At 43.2% G+C, this 16167-nt stretch overlaps 2 protein-coding genes across 13 annotated transcripts in view; one reads left to right on the top strand and one right to left on the bottom strand.

Moving 5' to 3' along the window:
• Zranb1 (zinc finger RANBP2-type containing 1) overlaps nt 1-5797 on the top strand; it is a 59919-nt gene extending 54122 nt beyond the window's left edge. For all 3 annotated transcript variants that reach the window (XM_059265344.1, XM_059265337.1, XM_059265349.1), the window contains 4 exons: nt 1904-2024; nt 3075-3204; nt 3391-3620; nt 4564-5797. In XM_059265344.1, the coding sequence (XP_059121327.1) occupies nt 1904-2024; nt 3075-3204; nt 3391-3620; nt 4564-4782 (700 nt within the window). In that variant the 3' untranslated portion in view covers nt 4783-5797. The remainder of the gene's footprint in view (nt 1-1903; nt 2025-3074; nt 3205-3390; nt 3621-4563) is intronic.
• Nucleotides 5798-7610: 1813 nt separating this feature from the next.
• Nucleotides 7611-16167, bottom strand: part of Ctbp2 (C-terminal binding protein 2) — a 139454-nt gene continuing 130897 nt past the window's right edge. For all 10 annotated transcript variants that reach the window (XM_059265271.1, XM_059265264.1, XM_059265303.1 and 7 more), the window contains 5 exons: nt 12453-12667; nt 12007-12137; nt 11423-11550; nt 10909-11026; nt 7611-8977 (listed from right to left, as the gene is read on the bottom strand). In XM_059265271.1, coding sequence (XP_059121254.1) covers nt 8797-8977; nt 10909-11026; nt 11423-11550; nt 12007-12137; nt 12453-12667 — 773 coding nt within the window. In that variant the 3' untranslated portion in view covers nt 7611-8796. The remainder of the gene's footprint in view (nt 8978-10908; nt 11027-11422; nt 11551-12006; nt 12138-12452; nt 12668-16167) is intronic.

Genomic DNA, 16167 nt, shown 5'->3' with positions numbered 1-16167 from the left:
TATCACAGCAATAGAAACCCAAAACCCAAACTAAAAAAGGTCACAAAGACTTGGTCCTCTGTTTTTATCTTTGGAATTTAGTTTCAGTTTTTGGCATTTAGGTATTTGATCCATTTATTATGACCTAACTTAATTCTGTGGAAATCTAATTGTAAAGTTTGCTGAAAAAGATTGTTGTTCTCTATTCTGTTGTCTGGACATTTTTATTGAAAATTAACTGACTATAAAAGATTGTTTTCTGGACTCTTGTTTTTACCTGTCAGAAGTCTGAATCCTTGAAGGAGTCCTATAGATTTATTTATTTATTTATTTTGGTTTTTTGAGACAGGGTTTCTCTGTGTAGCTTTGCGCCTTTCCTGGCACTCACTTGGTAGCCCAGGCTGGCCTCAAACTCACAGAGATCCGCCTGGCTCTGCCTCCCGGGTGCTGGGATTAAAGGCGTGCGCCACCACCGCCCGGGTAAGTTTTTACAGAACTCTTTATTAAACTAAAGATATGCTTAACTTTTTGCTGCTGCAGCTTTTCTTGTCTTTTGTTTGTTCCCCCTGGAATTTAAATGCATTAGATGAAAATGTGGTCTTTCAAATTTAAATATGTCTTCACATAAGAGGTCTTTTTTTTTTTTGTAAATTACATGACAATTTTAGTGAAATTTGTGTTTGCCTAATTTATTATATGAAAGCATTTTAAGGGTGTTAAATACAAAGAAAGAATTGTTTTTCTAGCTACAGTAACCTTTTTTTGGGTTAGTATGTAATCATGAGATTTTATTGACATAAAGGAATCTCAGGTGGTGATATTTCTTTATTTTTAAAGATTTATTATGTATACAGTGTTCTGCCTGCATGTATGCTTGCAGGCCAAAAGAGGGCACCAGATCTCATTATAGATGGTTGTGAGCCACCATGTGGTTGCTGGGAATTAAACTCTGGACCCCTGGAAGAGCAGCCTTAACCTCAGAGCCTAGTTGTATTTTTTTTTTTTTTAATGAGGTCTTACATAGGTTAATCAAAACCTCTCTACATAGCTAATGATGATTCTTGAGTCTGTGTCTGCCTCCCAAATGTTAAGATTACAGGCATATGCTACTAAGACTCATGCGATCTTGATATTTTTAAGAACATGATGGGATGTTTCAAGGCATTGTGTTTACACATAGTGATACATCACTGGAGAAATGTGGTATCTTTGTGTTTAATACCTCAAATGACATTTTGACCACCTTTATTTTAGAGACAGACTCACTGCATAGCTCAGGCTGGCTGTAGTAAATTCTGTAGTGTTGAGATTATAGGTGTCCAGCACCATGGCTGGCTTTTCAGTGATTTGAGTTTATTAAAACAATAGATATGCCAGGTGGTGGTGGCGGCAGCGCACGCCTTTAATCCCAGCACTTGGGAGGCGGAGGCAGAGGCAGGCAGATCTCTGTGAGTTTGAGGCCAGCCTGGTCTACAAAGCGAGTTCCAGGAAAGGCACAAAGCTACACAGAGAAACCTTGTCTCAAAAAACAAAACAAAAGATACTATTAATAACAATAAAATTGTTTTCATCACTTGTTTATAGAGTTAATTAGATATAGGTTATATTTTCTTTTAAAAAACATGTTATTTAGAAGTTCTTTTGAATATGAAAAATGCTTAAGATTTATTTATTTTTATTTAATATATGAGTGTTTTTCTTACATGTATGTCCGCACCACATGTGTACCTGGTGCAGAAATAGGTGGTGAATTTGATTCTTGTTGGAGATATGCTAAAAGATGTGTGTTTCCAGAATGTAGTTAATTTCTTGACAGGAATTGCCAAAACAAAACAAAACCAAAAACTATAATAAATGTTTGGAAGTAGTGTACTACTGGTTCAAAGCTTATTTATCATGATTTCGTCTGTAATTTACTTGCTAGGTTTTACACACGCTGGAAAGACTGGGAATCGTGGTATTCCCAGAGCTTCGGTTTACATTTTTCACTGAGGGAGGAACAATGGCAAGAAGACTGGGCATTTATACTCTCTCTGGCTAGTCAGGTAAGGTTGCACCAAGCTTTGACTTTAAGCTTTCCAGTCTGTTTGATCAGACCATGCTGACTGACAGCACTGTGATACAAAGGAAAGAGGCTTTCCTTGCTGGCAGTCAGCTTGGGTTCTAGGTACTGACTATTGCTTGTTAGATCATCATCACTGCAGAACTCTGCTGCTTAATTAAGGGTAACAGCCTTCAAGACCACAAGATCTAATGCGGACTTTTAAGCATGGTATAGTCCAGACTGCTGCTTCTTCCTTAAAACCAGAGGTGGTATGCCCGTTTGACTTACCTCCACAGTAGCTCCAGTTGTTGAGTTCAAGCTCACAGTGGGAATTCAAGGATGGAACTGAACTGTCAGGCTCGGAGGAAGAATTTGACATTCTTTTGTTCCCTCATGACTGCATTCACATTCATGTGTTAAGGTTAAGGGAAAAGTGCAGTCTGGCTTACTCTGAACAAATAACGATTTGTTCAGCCAGGTTCATCTGAACCTTGTGAAGGGAAGTTCCTTCTGTTCGGGCAGTTTGTGCAGGGACCACAGTGGATAATAATGCATGAACTAATGTACCACCTCATGGCCATGTGTTGTCACAGTGGCTAGAGTTGGAGAATGGACCTCATTTGGTGATAGTGCTGTTTCCATTTGTGCACAGTAAAACAGTGAAGCTGTTTTCAGGAGAACTTCGTTGTAGGTAGGACTTTCTCAGTAAACTTAAATGATACCATTTTATGAAGTGTCCCTTGCTATCTGAACCCTTTTTTTCTGAGATTGGAGAGTAAATGCTAAGATTGGATAGCAAGGGATACCTTGAAATAACTGTCTACATCTGTTCTGTTTGTGAGTTTGAATATGAATACTTATGCATAGACACTGAAGATTTCTGTTCTAATTCTGTTGGACTGTGCCATGTATATGGGGAGTCGACTTCTTTGACAAGGCTTTCTTCTTGGAAATGGATTGAGATAGTACTGTTTTTTACACAGCAGTTTTCCAGGACTGGTAATAAATGTTTTTAAGAACAATTGCCTTTTCTTTTTGTGTATGTGTACAGCCTGGAGCAAGTTTGGAACAGACACACATTTTTGTACTCGCGCATATTCTTAGACGACCAATTATAGTATATGGAGTAAAATATTATAAGAGTTTCCGGGGAGAAACTTTAGGATATACTCGCTTTCAAGGTAAGCCATTCCTCAAGAGCACTCTAGTAGTTTTGTTTACATCTAGTTGTACGTCAAAGCCCTCATTATGGGGAAAGGGTCAGAGCAGCTTCTGGGGTTCAGGTGGTAGAACAGTGGGAGTGGGTGGGAGTGGGAATTGGGAAGTAGATAGGCACTTGCTCCTTGTGCTCTTGTGCTTTTTTCTAGGAGTTTATCTGCCTTTGTTATGGGAACAGAGTTTTTGTTGGAAAAGTCCAATTGCTCTGGGCTATACAAGGGGCCACTTCTCTGCTTTGGTTGCCATGGAGAATGATGGGTATGGCAACCGAGGTGCTGGTGCTAATCTGAACACTGATGATGATGTCACCATCACATTTTTGCCTCTGGTTGACAGTGAAAGGAAGCTCCTCCACGTGCACTTCCTTTCTGCTCAGGAGGTAAGTAGCATGTTGTCCTTTGTTATTGGAGGAACCAGACTCCTGTGCCTTTCAGAAGTGGTGGCATCTTTAGTGCCTTACACTTGTGAATGGTGATAGGAACTGCTTTTTCTGTAAACACCAGTCAGAGACTAAAACAGACCTTTTCAAAATTGGAAAGGCAAGCTGACTTGTGGCTTAGAGAGTAGAAGAGGGGCGCCGTGGCATTGGTCTTGACAGATTTGATTTTTTTGGAGACAGGGTTTTTCTGTGTAACCCTGACTTGTCCTGGAATTCTTGCAGACCAGGCTGGCCTTGAACTTCAGAGATCTGCCTACCTCTGTCTCCCAAGTGCTGGGATTAAAGCACATGCCCAATAGAGTTTTCTTTTCAAGGGTGCTGTAAGGGGACTGGGTTGAGATGGCATGGGCAAGGAGCTGAGGGGAGACATGACCCTTAAGTCTTTATAGGACTTTGTCCTCTGAGTGAGCTAGAGAGTCCAGAGAGACACTGGCTTTTTGGTTGAGACCAGAAACATGGGAGTCCATGGGAAAGGCAGCAGTGTAAATCAGGCAGTGAAGTAGTGAAATTATATATGAAATACCCAGAAAGCCCACATTCTAGAAAATTACTGGCTGTTTATTTTAATAATGACCACAAAACACTTAGAAGTACAGTATCAAGGAAAAGAATTCATAGACCGTAACTTGTATAATTCTAACCCAAATGTAACTAACTCAGGGAACTTACCTTGTCATGTCTGAAGTTCATACCTTTCTTGGTACTTTCTATAAGGGTCATGTCAAATAAATTGCCTTCTAGGGTTTTACCATTTCCTTATTTAACTGTATGGTATTTGTTAGGTTGAAACGGCTGTTTGCATTACCACAGCAGCTTCAGATTATTCCTACCAGAGTCTGACCTGCCTTGTTACTTTGCCTTTTTTGTCATGTTCCTCTAAAAGCTAGGTAATGAGGAGCAGCAAGAGAGACTGCTCCGAGAGTGGCTGGACTGCTGTGTGACCGAAGGGGGGGTTCTGGTGGCCATGCAGAAAAGCTCTCGAAGGAGAAACCACCCCTTGGTCACACAAATGGTAGAAAAATGGCTTGACCGCTACAGACAGATCCGGCCTTGTACATCCCTGTCTGATGGAGAGGAAGATGAGGAGGATGAGGATGAATGAACACAAACACATACACATAAGGAGCAAAAGACCAAGGCATCAGAACTGAGATGACCCACAAATTAGTGTGGCATTCTAAGCAGAATACACAGCATGGAGTGAGCCAAACCCTGCAGGATCTGCTCCCAAGTATCTATCTTTCTGCTCCACACCCACTGGAGATAACGAGTGCATCTGCATGAGGAGACGGAGAGCTTTGGTTGAACTACAGTTTGTAAAAAAAGACCCTAATTTTATTGACAGAAACTTTTTTCTTTCCAATTGTAAATCTGTCTCTGAATGTAACGCATGTGGTTGTGTAAGAAGTCGTGTACTAGGAAAAGTGCACCAGCATCTTCATGTTACTGAGAACATTTCCCCAGCATGGGCACTCGTAAAAAGCACACGGCAGATAACTTTGTTGAGATACTCTATTAGAACCTGACATCCTGCTCCCACCGTACAAGACCCATTTCCATTGTTTCAGAGATTTGGAAACTTTGTACAAATTATCCACGGCAAGATGAAAATAAACAAGCCTTTATTTTATTAATAATTTACTTCCTGTTGTGCCCAATAAAATAAAAACGAAATCCTTAGGAACAAACTGCAAGAAAAACTAGCAATTTTGTTTTTGAGTGAACTTTACATAGAAATTGTCTTGTTTTGAAGAGGGTTTTGGTTTCTGTTGTTTTCAAGTTTCCTGATTTGCCCCTTTCATTAATTTAGCTATTTATTTGTTTGAAAGAGTGCCCTGTAAAGGGGGTTCTTACTCGACTCTGGGCAGGTGCGTTTGTGCACTTATTCCCTGGATAAATGGAAAGGGAGCAGGCTCACTTGTCACTAGGTGGATTGTGTGACAGTCACGTGGACTCAAACCTGGTCTGCTCCCAGGTGGCCATGTAGAGAGTCTTCAGATTCTTTTGTCTTTATTGTCACCTCTGCTGTAAAGCAGATGCTGTACTGAGGGCATGCCTTTGCTTAGGCTGATTGGGAATACAGTTCAGTACAAACAGAATAAAGATTGTTAAATGCAGTAAGGTGGTCAATGAATTGTATGATCAATCTCTGTGTAGTCCGAGAATTTTTGCATGTTGGTTAGTTGTAGCCATTATTTAAAGTTAAAACTGTAATCTTAGAAAAATTTTATGGAGTTATTCGACCACTTGAGGTAATTATTAGTACTGGTGAACATTTCTGACCTATCTCAGGAACACGACACATAGTGTCCTGCTAAGCACTTAGTAGACTGATGTGGCAAGCAGTTGTTACATAGCAAATACATTCACTTCCCTTCTCCCCTTTAATGAAAAGGCTATGAAACCTTTAAATCTTTTCTGATGAGATGGTATTGAAGTGTACACAACCTTCCGTTTGCTGGAATACTAAAAAGAGGAAAATACCTATGAGCTGTTATGTCTGTAGTTCCTTCTCTTGTGAACAGTAAAAAGGTGTTCCCAAGATGAAAGGTTATTTATGCTGCATGCTAAAACCAGGTGAAGTAGTTTTCACAGTGGGTGACTCCATCCACATAAATGGATTGTGGTATCAATAAGGTAAATGTTACTGTTCCAGTGGTTAATGGTTTCCTACAAATCGACTATTAATTTTCATTTTGACCGGTGAATGATAACCAAGTCTATAGAAGGCTGCTATTCTGAGTACTTAGCATCCATAGCATCTGAAATAGCCATTCTCCATGTGTACAGTTTAGGAGGCAGAGATCCAGTTAAGCCACAGAGAAAAGGGGAAAAACTGGTTTCCAGGTGGATCTGCACTGCACCTAAACCTTGTGGTACAGAGTCAGGATCAAGACTGAGCCTTGTCCTGTGTACTGTGGTTTTATGAGTGTCCTTTCCCAAGTTCCCCTGTATTTATTTATTTATACCAGTGACTCTGACCACATATAATTTGATGGGTATCACATTCTTCCCTGTGGGAAAGAATTAGAGATAGCTCCATTTCTTAGGTAAGAATGGGGTTTTATAATAGTTTTCTGTAGCAGACTGACTGGTTCTGAAAGGCCAACACTTCTGGTAAATCAGTGCTATGTTAAGCTCTTGAAATAAACCAACAGCCATAATTATTGTCCCAAAAAAGTGTATGCCAACCTTTGTCAAAGATTATACGTGGCTGGGTGACAGGTGTAGGTAGGTATCTTTAGACTGACTCTGAACAGTAATACTTTTATAACTGCGTGGACTTTGGTTTTTTTCCTCGGGTGAAACCAGTACTTTGTTTTTATTCTAATGTTGTCGTTCTCTGGAGTCAGTTTATATATAATCATTTCTAAAGGACTGTTTGAACAACCATGCTAATTAAACACCATGGATTCAGATCTGACTTCTTTTGTTTCCGACCTTTAGGCTCACTATGCCACACAAAGAATGTTAAGTAAAATACTGCTGTGTAGACAGTTGAGGTGGGACCTCTTTTCCATCCATGTTTTTGACAAGACCTGTGATTGTCAAGGGAGTGTTCTTACTACCTTTCTGCTTTCTGTGAGTGGTCATTTTATAGGGCAGTTAGGATGGGCTCCTCCTGAAAAGGAAAGAAAGGCTTAGAGGGGGTGTAAAACTTGAATTGTGGGACTTAAAAGCATTGACTGCTATTTAAAAAGGTAAGTAGAACTTCAGAGTTCTACCTCCCCACCCCCACCCCCACCAAATAAAAAAAATGGACTTAATTCTAAAGCACTGCCCCATCTTCAGGGTAGCCTGCCCAATTTGGACTTCTCTGAGGTCAGTCAGACACTGTCACCACCAAAGCTGGAACCTGGCTGATTGACACTGTGATGACATCTCAAGGGCTAACTTTTATATAGGTGAGATGTACTTAAATGTCAGGACTTTTAAAACAAATTTTAATTACTTTTATTGAAAACTGCACTGAACGCTAAATGTCCACCTTTACAATAAACAAATACAGTAACGGTAACTCACACTAAAACAAAACATACTTCTGATAGCCATTATTTTTCTGTTTGGGACAACTTTAAAGTTTTTCTTTTGTCACAAAAACAGGAATGTACCTATACAAAGGCTCAAAATAGGCCATCTTTAAAAACAAAAGGCAATGATTCACAAAAGACTATGAGTAGAACATGTAACTAGCTGATACAAATCTAATAGGATTTGTTAAAATCAGTCACATCTAATAGCACATCTGAAGTGTTCTGGTATAAAATATCACGTGAAGAAAAGAATTTATCAATGTCTAAAAAAGTGGGTTTGTTCATAGACAATCTGACAAGTTACCATAAAAAGTGTTTCCTGAGACATAAGGAAATGCAACATTATTCTTCTTGAACCCTTCTCGTCCAAGACTTTCCACTCAATAAAATAGCTGAGGATCTGAAACTGAGAAAATATATTTGAGTACAAACAGCTTGTGAAACTTAATACTTTTTTCTTTTTGTTCTTTTCCTTTTTTTGTTTTTTTTTTTGTTTGTTTTTGTTTTTGCATCATCGGAGGGTTTTACTGAACTCACAACCAACTTTGCCTGCTCAGAGTTGAGAGACACTTCTGTATGGGAGCTTTTGTCTTCAATCCTGTGCGTGTAGATGTCTACACAGGCAAACAGTGTCCTCCCCAGCTTATCTTCCTACCGGCAAAGGAGGCCACCAGCCCCTGGAGACCAAAGGGACTAGTCTTGATGGGGATTTCTTCTCATTTTTTTTTTTTTTTTTTAATTAATACTCGGAGCTCTTGATGCAACATTCTAGAGCAAGTTGCTCAGGACCTGCTGTGCCCAAGGGACTGATAAAGGAAAGCTCTATTTATTCTTTGTGATTTGATGCACAGATGAAAAACTTAACACACAATAACAGAAGTTGGTCGTTAATAAATCACGTCCTAGTCTTTCCACACTTCCAGAAGCAGACACCATCTTCAGTCTTCTAGCTTTAACACTGCAACATCAGTGATATCCAGGATCAGTTTTAAAGACCACCAAATTCCTTTTCTTAGTTCATCTGTTTGCTACTGTCTCTTGGTCCCAAGTTTATCTGAATGATCACCTTCTACCATTCTCTGCTATTGCTCGTTGGGGTGCTCTCGATTGTCCCCATGTTTTGTGGGCTGGTTGGGGGAGGGAGCTTGGGAAGGGTGTGCCACTGTGGGGAGGTTGTGAGTCACCGGGATGCCTCCAGGGATGATCCCTTCCATAGCTGCAGGAAGCCCTCCTGGAGCCACACCAACGATGCCTGGTGGATACCTGAGGAGCACACAGAAACAAGGCCTTAAGTCCAGGCTAGACTTACCAAATTCTTGGCCTTTCCTCACTTCCAACCAGACAGTACACAAAGGTTTGTTATCCTTTTCCCAAAAGCAAGGCAAAACTAGGCTTTTATATTGAACCGTGAAACCTTGTTCATTTTAAAAGACAAGTTCAAATCACAGCTGGGCTGGTTTTGCGGCTTTTAGACAATATCTGTACAAACTAATTACTAACACTTGTGGCTTTTGCTTAAAACAACAATAAGCCTAAAAATACCCAAACAGGTTAGGCTTGAGGTCACTTTTAGAAAATACCAGTCAGATGACTGACTGATTTCCCTGCAGGTTTCACAAAGTTCTCCAAGTTATATGGACTAAAGATTTGTTTTCTTTCCTAAATTCCTATGTTCAAGCCCTAGTCTCTAAAATACCAGGAGACAAAACTTGCGAGTAAATGGGAGACTGTCCAGTCTGCCTCCCAACAGGGTCCTTTACAGGACGTAGCCATGGCTTGTCCTCAGACTTCTGCTTCCAGAACTGAGAAACAGACTGTGGTTCATTAGTCACTGAAGAAACTGATGTGATGGTTGAACCCATATGACAGTGGCTCCCTAAGCTGGTCAGTCCTGTGTTCCCTGGAGAGGAGGACTGGTACAGTAGGCTGTCGGTCCAGTGACTCTATGTGGAGACATGCACTATGTGTATGAGGAGGAGCTGCCTATAGTGCACATGAGTCTGAGGTACAGTGTGACTCAACGTATAAACATGGACCTGTGCCAGTCCCAGCACCTATCCGGGCGGGCCTTCTAAGTGCTGATCCTTTGCAGTCCATGCAATGTTCCAAAGGGTCTTACTACTTGAAGGAATTGAGAGGGGCTCTTACGGGCAGGCACTAACATGAATGAATAGGGGATTGTGATGCTGTAATGTGCACAAGTGTCAAAGTCCTTATGAGGTAAGAAGCTAAGATTGGCCCTGGGCTGGTGGCTCATCAAAATACGACCTACTAACCAAGGCTGGGGAGCATGAAGTTTCCACGAGGCTAACCAACCTGGACTAGAGTGTGACTGTCAGAAAACAAAGCACCCTCAGATAAACAGAATGAGACTGGGTAGCATATAAAGACCCATGTGATCTATACGCACATGCATAGCTTCTTCAGCTTTCCTTCCACACCTTGTTCAAGTACTAGGAATAGAACAGGGAACCAGTGACAATGTCCTGTCACATATCTACCTGTCTTGGTTGGGAGTGAGAATATCAACATTAGAGTGCACAGATCAGCCATGGTAAAGGATCATTTGGCCCCAGATGGGAATGTTGCCAAGTGTTCAGAGCCTGGTTATGGCTTCTTTCCCCTTTATTCTCAGTGGAATTAATTTCCCTGGAAGCCAGCAATAATAGTAGAGGGAGATCATGGGAACACCCACAAACGACACTATATTGCTTCCTTTAAGTGTATCTGTTCCATATTAGAAGGTTTTCCTTGGACAGAGAGTCTGATTTAACAACACTCTCCCCCAGAGTCAGTCTCATTTTGCAGGGGGCTTTAGCGGGGCTATCACCATAAACTCCAGACAACTACTACGGCACCCTTCCTGAACCCATCTCCTGTGCCTTATACATGGAATTTCCTGCGCTGGTCATGGGGCTGTGAGTGCACATACAATCCCAACACCCAGGAGGCTAAGGAAGAAAGCTCACAGGTGTGAAGCCAGCTTGGGTAACAAATATACTGTCTCAAAAATCAAACCAAACCAAACAGACCCTCCCCCAAACGCCCTGGAGAAGTCATTGATTCCGGGGATTTTAGGGACTGAAAATCGAATATACACTGAAAGGACTAAGTTAAGGGCCCAGGTTACATCAACGGCCCAGGTCTGGGCTTTTCTTGCCTCCAGGCCCAGAAAACTTCATTCTCCTCCTCACCTGTATGTGGCACCATTGAGCTCGGGATGAATCGCTTGCTGGTCGATGACTGACCAAGGAGCTGAAGTCACGAAGAATTCTTTGTTGACACAGTTTCGCAAGCTTTCTGGGATGCGACCTGGAGAGAGCACATTATGATTAATCACGTGCATTATTTTACAACCATGTGTTTAGTGTGTGCGTGCACCAAGACACATGTCTGGCAGTCAGAGGACAACTCCTCTGTGGAGGTTCTTGTGATTGAACTCAGTCTGGAAGCCTGTTCCTTTAGCAGCTTGAGCCATACATATATTCTTAAGGCCACACAGAACTTTCCCATTTAGTGGCTTCAGCTTAAGCCACTAAGAAAGGGGCCTTCTTCCCATTTTCCACTACCCTCTGTAACTGGGGAGCTGGATTCCTCCTTGAAGTTTAGTTCTTAGTTCCTACAAAAACTTATTCAGCAAATACTTCTAACCAGCAGGATCAGAGACAGTGACACCATGTTAAGGGCGGGGGCAGGGGGATGGCTCACCTGTGATAGCCCGGCGGATCTCAGTGGCAGCTGCTTCCCTCATCTCTAGTGATGCCTGTTCACTGTACCAGGCTGTGTGCGGCGTGCAGATGAGATTTGGTGCATCTTTCAATGGGCCCTGAGCGAAGCTGGGTGAATGGAAATGTATTCAGTAAAATGAGAGAAGTTTAATACAATTACTATTCATTATGGGGGCCTCGAGGCCATTTGGAACAGTAGCTGTGTATGTTAGCAGACAGCAAGGAAGCCCTGTGTCAGGTTTCATTAGGATTGGTGAATAAGTCACCACAACTATGAGAGCAGGTGTGCCAGACCAAAAAAAAAAAAAAAAAGCCACTTAAGGGATCCCTTCCAGTCACAATGAATGGCCAGGATCAAAGACACCACCGTCTTGTTTGTCTGCCTCAGCCCTCTATGTTCTCTGGAGATCTTTTTACAACACTGCAGTCTCTGGGACAGTGACTCCAGTAAGCACCATCTGCAATTTCCTACCCAGGTTACTTAGGGTGGAAAGGGATTCAAGTGCCAAGTGCTGGGTCGGGTTCCTGGGAGGAAGCTAGGAGCATGCGCAGCCACACACATACCTAAAGGGCTCAGACTCGTGCACGTCGAGGGCAGCTCCTCGTATCCTTCCCTCTTTGAGGGCCTGAGCTAAGGCTTTCTCATCCACCAGACCACCTCGGGCTGCGTTCACAAGGAATGCTCCTTGCCTCATCTGCAGAAGGAAAGAGGAACTGGTCAGACCTCGGAATCTCTGGAAGGAGGCTTAAAATGCTTTGTCTGATGTTTAACTGAGTGGCAGTTCAGGGAAAGGGGTTGGGAAGAAATGGAACCCAGGAAAGTTTCCCTTCTTCCCAGGGCTGTGAGGTATGGAAGGGAGCCAGCTGGGCCACAATCCCTATTACTGATTCGTCCCAGGGACACTTCCCTGCACACCACTGTGCCCACGAACCCGCTTCCATCCCCTCTTCGTGCTGTTAAACTCTGGCAGAGTGTAAGCTTGGTCTGGGTGAATTTACTGTCCAATTACCTGCTTGATAGTGAAATCATTGATGAGGTGGTGGTTATGCTCATTCAGATTGCAGTGCAAGGAGACACAGTCGCTCTGATACAGCAAGTCCTGCAGGGTGTAGACCCTTTGCACGCCCAGAGACCGCTCTATCCCATCCTGTAAGTAGGGGTCATAAAATATGACGCTGAATCCAAAGGCCTTGGCTCGAACAGCAACTGCCTGCCCTGTGCGACCTGTGCAGAGACAGAATATTCAGGTGAGTAAGTCATGCAGATCCTGGGTGCTGTCTCCCCGCTTGCTTGCTGGGGAAGTGCTACCAAGTTACCATGCGAAAGTGTGTCCTCCAACTGTGATGATGTTTAGATCAACTACGGGGCTTTAAAAAAATTTTTTTTTTAATTATGTATATGCCTGTGGGGATGTGCATTTGAGCGCAGGTACCCTGAGGCCAGAAGAGGGTATCTGTGCTGGCTAGTCTTATGTCAACTTGACACAAGCTAGAGTTATCTGAAGGGAGGGAACCTCAATTGAGAAAATGCCTCCATTAAGATCCAGCTGTCATGTATTTTCTTAGTGATTGATGGAAGGACTCAGACCACTGTAGGTGATGCCGTCCGTGCGCAAGTAGTCCTGGGTTCTATAAGAAAGCATGCTGAGCAAGCCAGTAAGCGGCACTCCTTCATGGCCTCTGCATCAGGTCCTGCCTCCAGGTTTCCGCCCTGTTTATGAGTTTCTGTCCTGACTTCCTTTGATGATGAACAGTGATAGGAAGTGTAAAGTAAACCCTTTCCTCCCCAACTTTATTTCTGGTCATGGTGTTTTGTCACAGCAATAATAATCATTGCTAAGACAAGTAGGTATCAGGATAGTGGAGCACTGCTGTGACAGACCTGACCATGTCGTTTGGGGGAGGATTGTGGAAGGACTTTGGAACTTTGGGCTAGAAAAGCCATCAACTGTTGAGAGCTCAGTGAGCCATTCTTTAGGAGCTTGGAAGATAAGAATGTTGAGAGTCAGCCCAGTGGTGGTGGCACACGCCTTTAATCAGAGGCAGAGGCAGGAGGATCTCTGAATTTGAGGCAAGACTGGTCTACAGAGGGAGTTCCAGGGCAGCCAAGGTTACACAGAGAAACCCTTATCAGGGCTGTTTGCTCTTTTGAATAAAGATTCTGTTGTTCTGATCAGCCATGATTAACTGTGTTACTGGGACAACTGATACTGGTTAACTAGAGCTAACAATCAGTGGTGAAGAAGAGACCAGCATCATTAAGTTTGTGAAGTCTTCTGGGAAGTGTTTCCTGAGAGTCAGCACACAGAAGGTGGCCAAGGTTGTACTTCATGCTGGCAGCCAAACTTGGTAGTGTAAGAGTCACCCAGGCAGTATTGGTTTTGAAGGCATGAAGGGGTCATGGAGAGCAGCTGAGGCTTGGCACTGTGAGAGGCCCGAGAGGGGCCAGGAGAGGCCACTGGTGAAGGTGCAGCCTCAGTGGCAGTTGAAGGCCTGGTACTACAGGGCTCATATGGTAAAGCTGAGGCTTGGCACCTTGAGGAGAGCCTATTGATGAAAGTGCAGCCCAGTTGCAGCAGAGGACCCCAGCATTTTGGAGATGCCAGTGCCATGGGATGACCACCAAGAACAGCAGCAGCAGTGGAGTGGAGCCAGCCAGAGCCTAGAAGACAGGCCATATGTGCTGCAGAGGGTGGAGCTGGAGAAGTGCTCGAGCCCCTTAGGGATGCCCCGAAGATCGTGAGTGAGCCCAGACACTGGACACGGAGTTTTCACACTTCTGCAGTTTGGTTCTTCGACTCTGACAGGATTCTGACAGTGCCCTGGTTCTTCCCTCTTGAAATAAGAGTGTTTAGTTTTTGATTTTACTGGAGCCCACATCTGAGAGACTTTGAATTTTAAAAGACTTGGCATTTTTAAGAGATTGGCTATTTTAAAGGTACTAAAATGTTAACGTGTTTGAATCTGTGAAGACTGGGGGATTTTAAAAGTTATGTTTTTAATGAGATCTTGGGGATGAATGAGAAAGGAAGGGTTGTGGTTTGATACTCATGTTGACAAGGAGTCAGTTGTGCTGGCTAGTCTCATACCAACTTGACACAAGCTAGAGTTTATCTGAAGGGAGGGAACCTTCCCAGAGCAGGAGTTATAAGCGTTGTGAGCTGCCCAGTGAGGGTGCTGGGAACCAAACTTGAGCCCTCTGGAAGAGCAGCAATCATGGACATTTTCAAACCAATACCCAATTAAAATGTTTTAATGGACATCACGTGCCCTTCCCTCAGGTCCAAACATCACCAATATGCTCCCAGTCTTGTAGCAAGCTTCTGTAGATGAATTTCTAAATGGTCTTATCAAATAAAAACCACAGAGCCAGATATAGGGGTGAAAGCCTGAGAGAGATGAGGGAAACAGGGAAAGCCACAGCTAACCTTACCTCACCAACTCTGCAGCTTCCAAATGTGTGCGACTTCCTGTCTACCCACGCCTATATGCTTTGCTGTTCTGCCACCTGATCTGCTCTCCTGTCTAGCTACATCACTTCCTCTTCCTGCCCAGCTCTGTCACCTCCATGGTTAACTAGTGTTGGAATTTAAGACATGTGCCACCACACCTGGCTCTGTTTCCAGTGTGGCTTTGAACTCACAGAGATCCATACAGATCCCTGTCTGCCAAGTGATAGGATTAAGGGCACGTCTACCGTTGCCTGACTTCTTTGTTTACTTAAAATGGTTTGCTTTTTCCTCTGATCTCCAGGCAAGCTTTATTTATTAAAGTACAAATAAAATAACACCACCAGCTTCTTTCTTTCTTTCTTTCTTTCTTTTGAGACAAGGTTTCTCTGTGTAGCTTTGGTGTCTTTCCTGGACCTCACTCTGTAGCCTAGGCTGGCCTCGAACTCACAAGAGATCCGCCTGGCTCCACCTCCCAAGTGCTGGAATTAAAGGTGTGTGCCACCACTGCCCAGCTGTAGCAAGCTTCTTAACGAAGTGTCGTTCTTTGATGCTCTCAGTATGCGAACATCAATGTTTCCAGCCTACTGTGTGTTGGATTTGCCTTTACAGGCATATGATGGAATACACCACTGCATTAAGGCCTGAGGGACTCTGAAGCCCAGTTCTAGCCCAGAGTCCAGGACTCTCCCTATTATAATGGACGTCAGAGAGCAGGGCAGGAAAGCACCCCAAACTTCACAATGACCATCTCTGCTCAAAGCCACTGATCCCGACAGCACTTCTTATTTCATTTAGCTTGAAAGCAAAATGGACTGAGGGATGTTGGATTGGAATTCAACTAGGCAGACTACCAAGTATACCTTATCTAACACCCTGTTCAAGCCAGGAGTAGTAGCGCAAGCCTTTGATCCCAGCAATTGGGAGTCAGAGGCAAGTGGATCTGAGTTCAAGGCCAGCCTGGTCTATAGAGTGAGTTCTAGGACAACAAGAGCTACATAGTGAGACAGAGTCTCAAAAATAACAACAAAACCTGTTCAAATGTGTGGGCAGGGGCTGGTGTGGTAGCTCAGGGGGGAAGGGTCCTTGCTGCCAAGTCTGACAATGCCCTACATGATAGAAGGGAACCGACTCTGGTTGTTTTGTGACCTCATGCAGACCCACATAAATGTTTCTGAAATTGGGGACAGTTAGAAGGGAAGATGCCCATTTCCTGTTTAGTCTGGTAACTAGCTCGCTAGCTCGCTATTTGCTCCAAATACTGCGGAGGAGTAAT

The sequence above is a fragment of the Peromyscus eremicus genome, chromosome 1 (assembly GCF_949786415.1).
Source record: "Peromyscus eremicus chromosome 1, PerEre_H2_v1, whole genome shotgun sequence".
In the NCBI taxonomy this organism is placed as follows: Eukaryota; Metazoa; Chordata; class Mammalia; order Rodentia; family Cricetidae; genus Peromyscus; species Peromyscus eremicus.
Note: the sequence above shows the minus strand (reverse complement) of the source record. Positions and strands in the feature narration are given on the sequence as shown.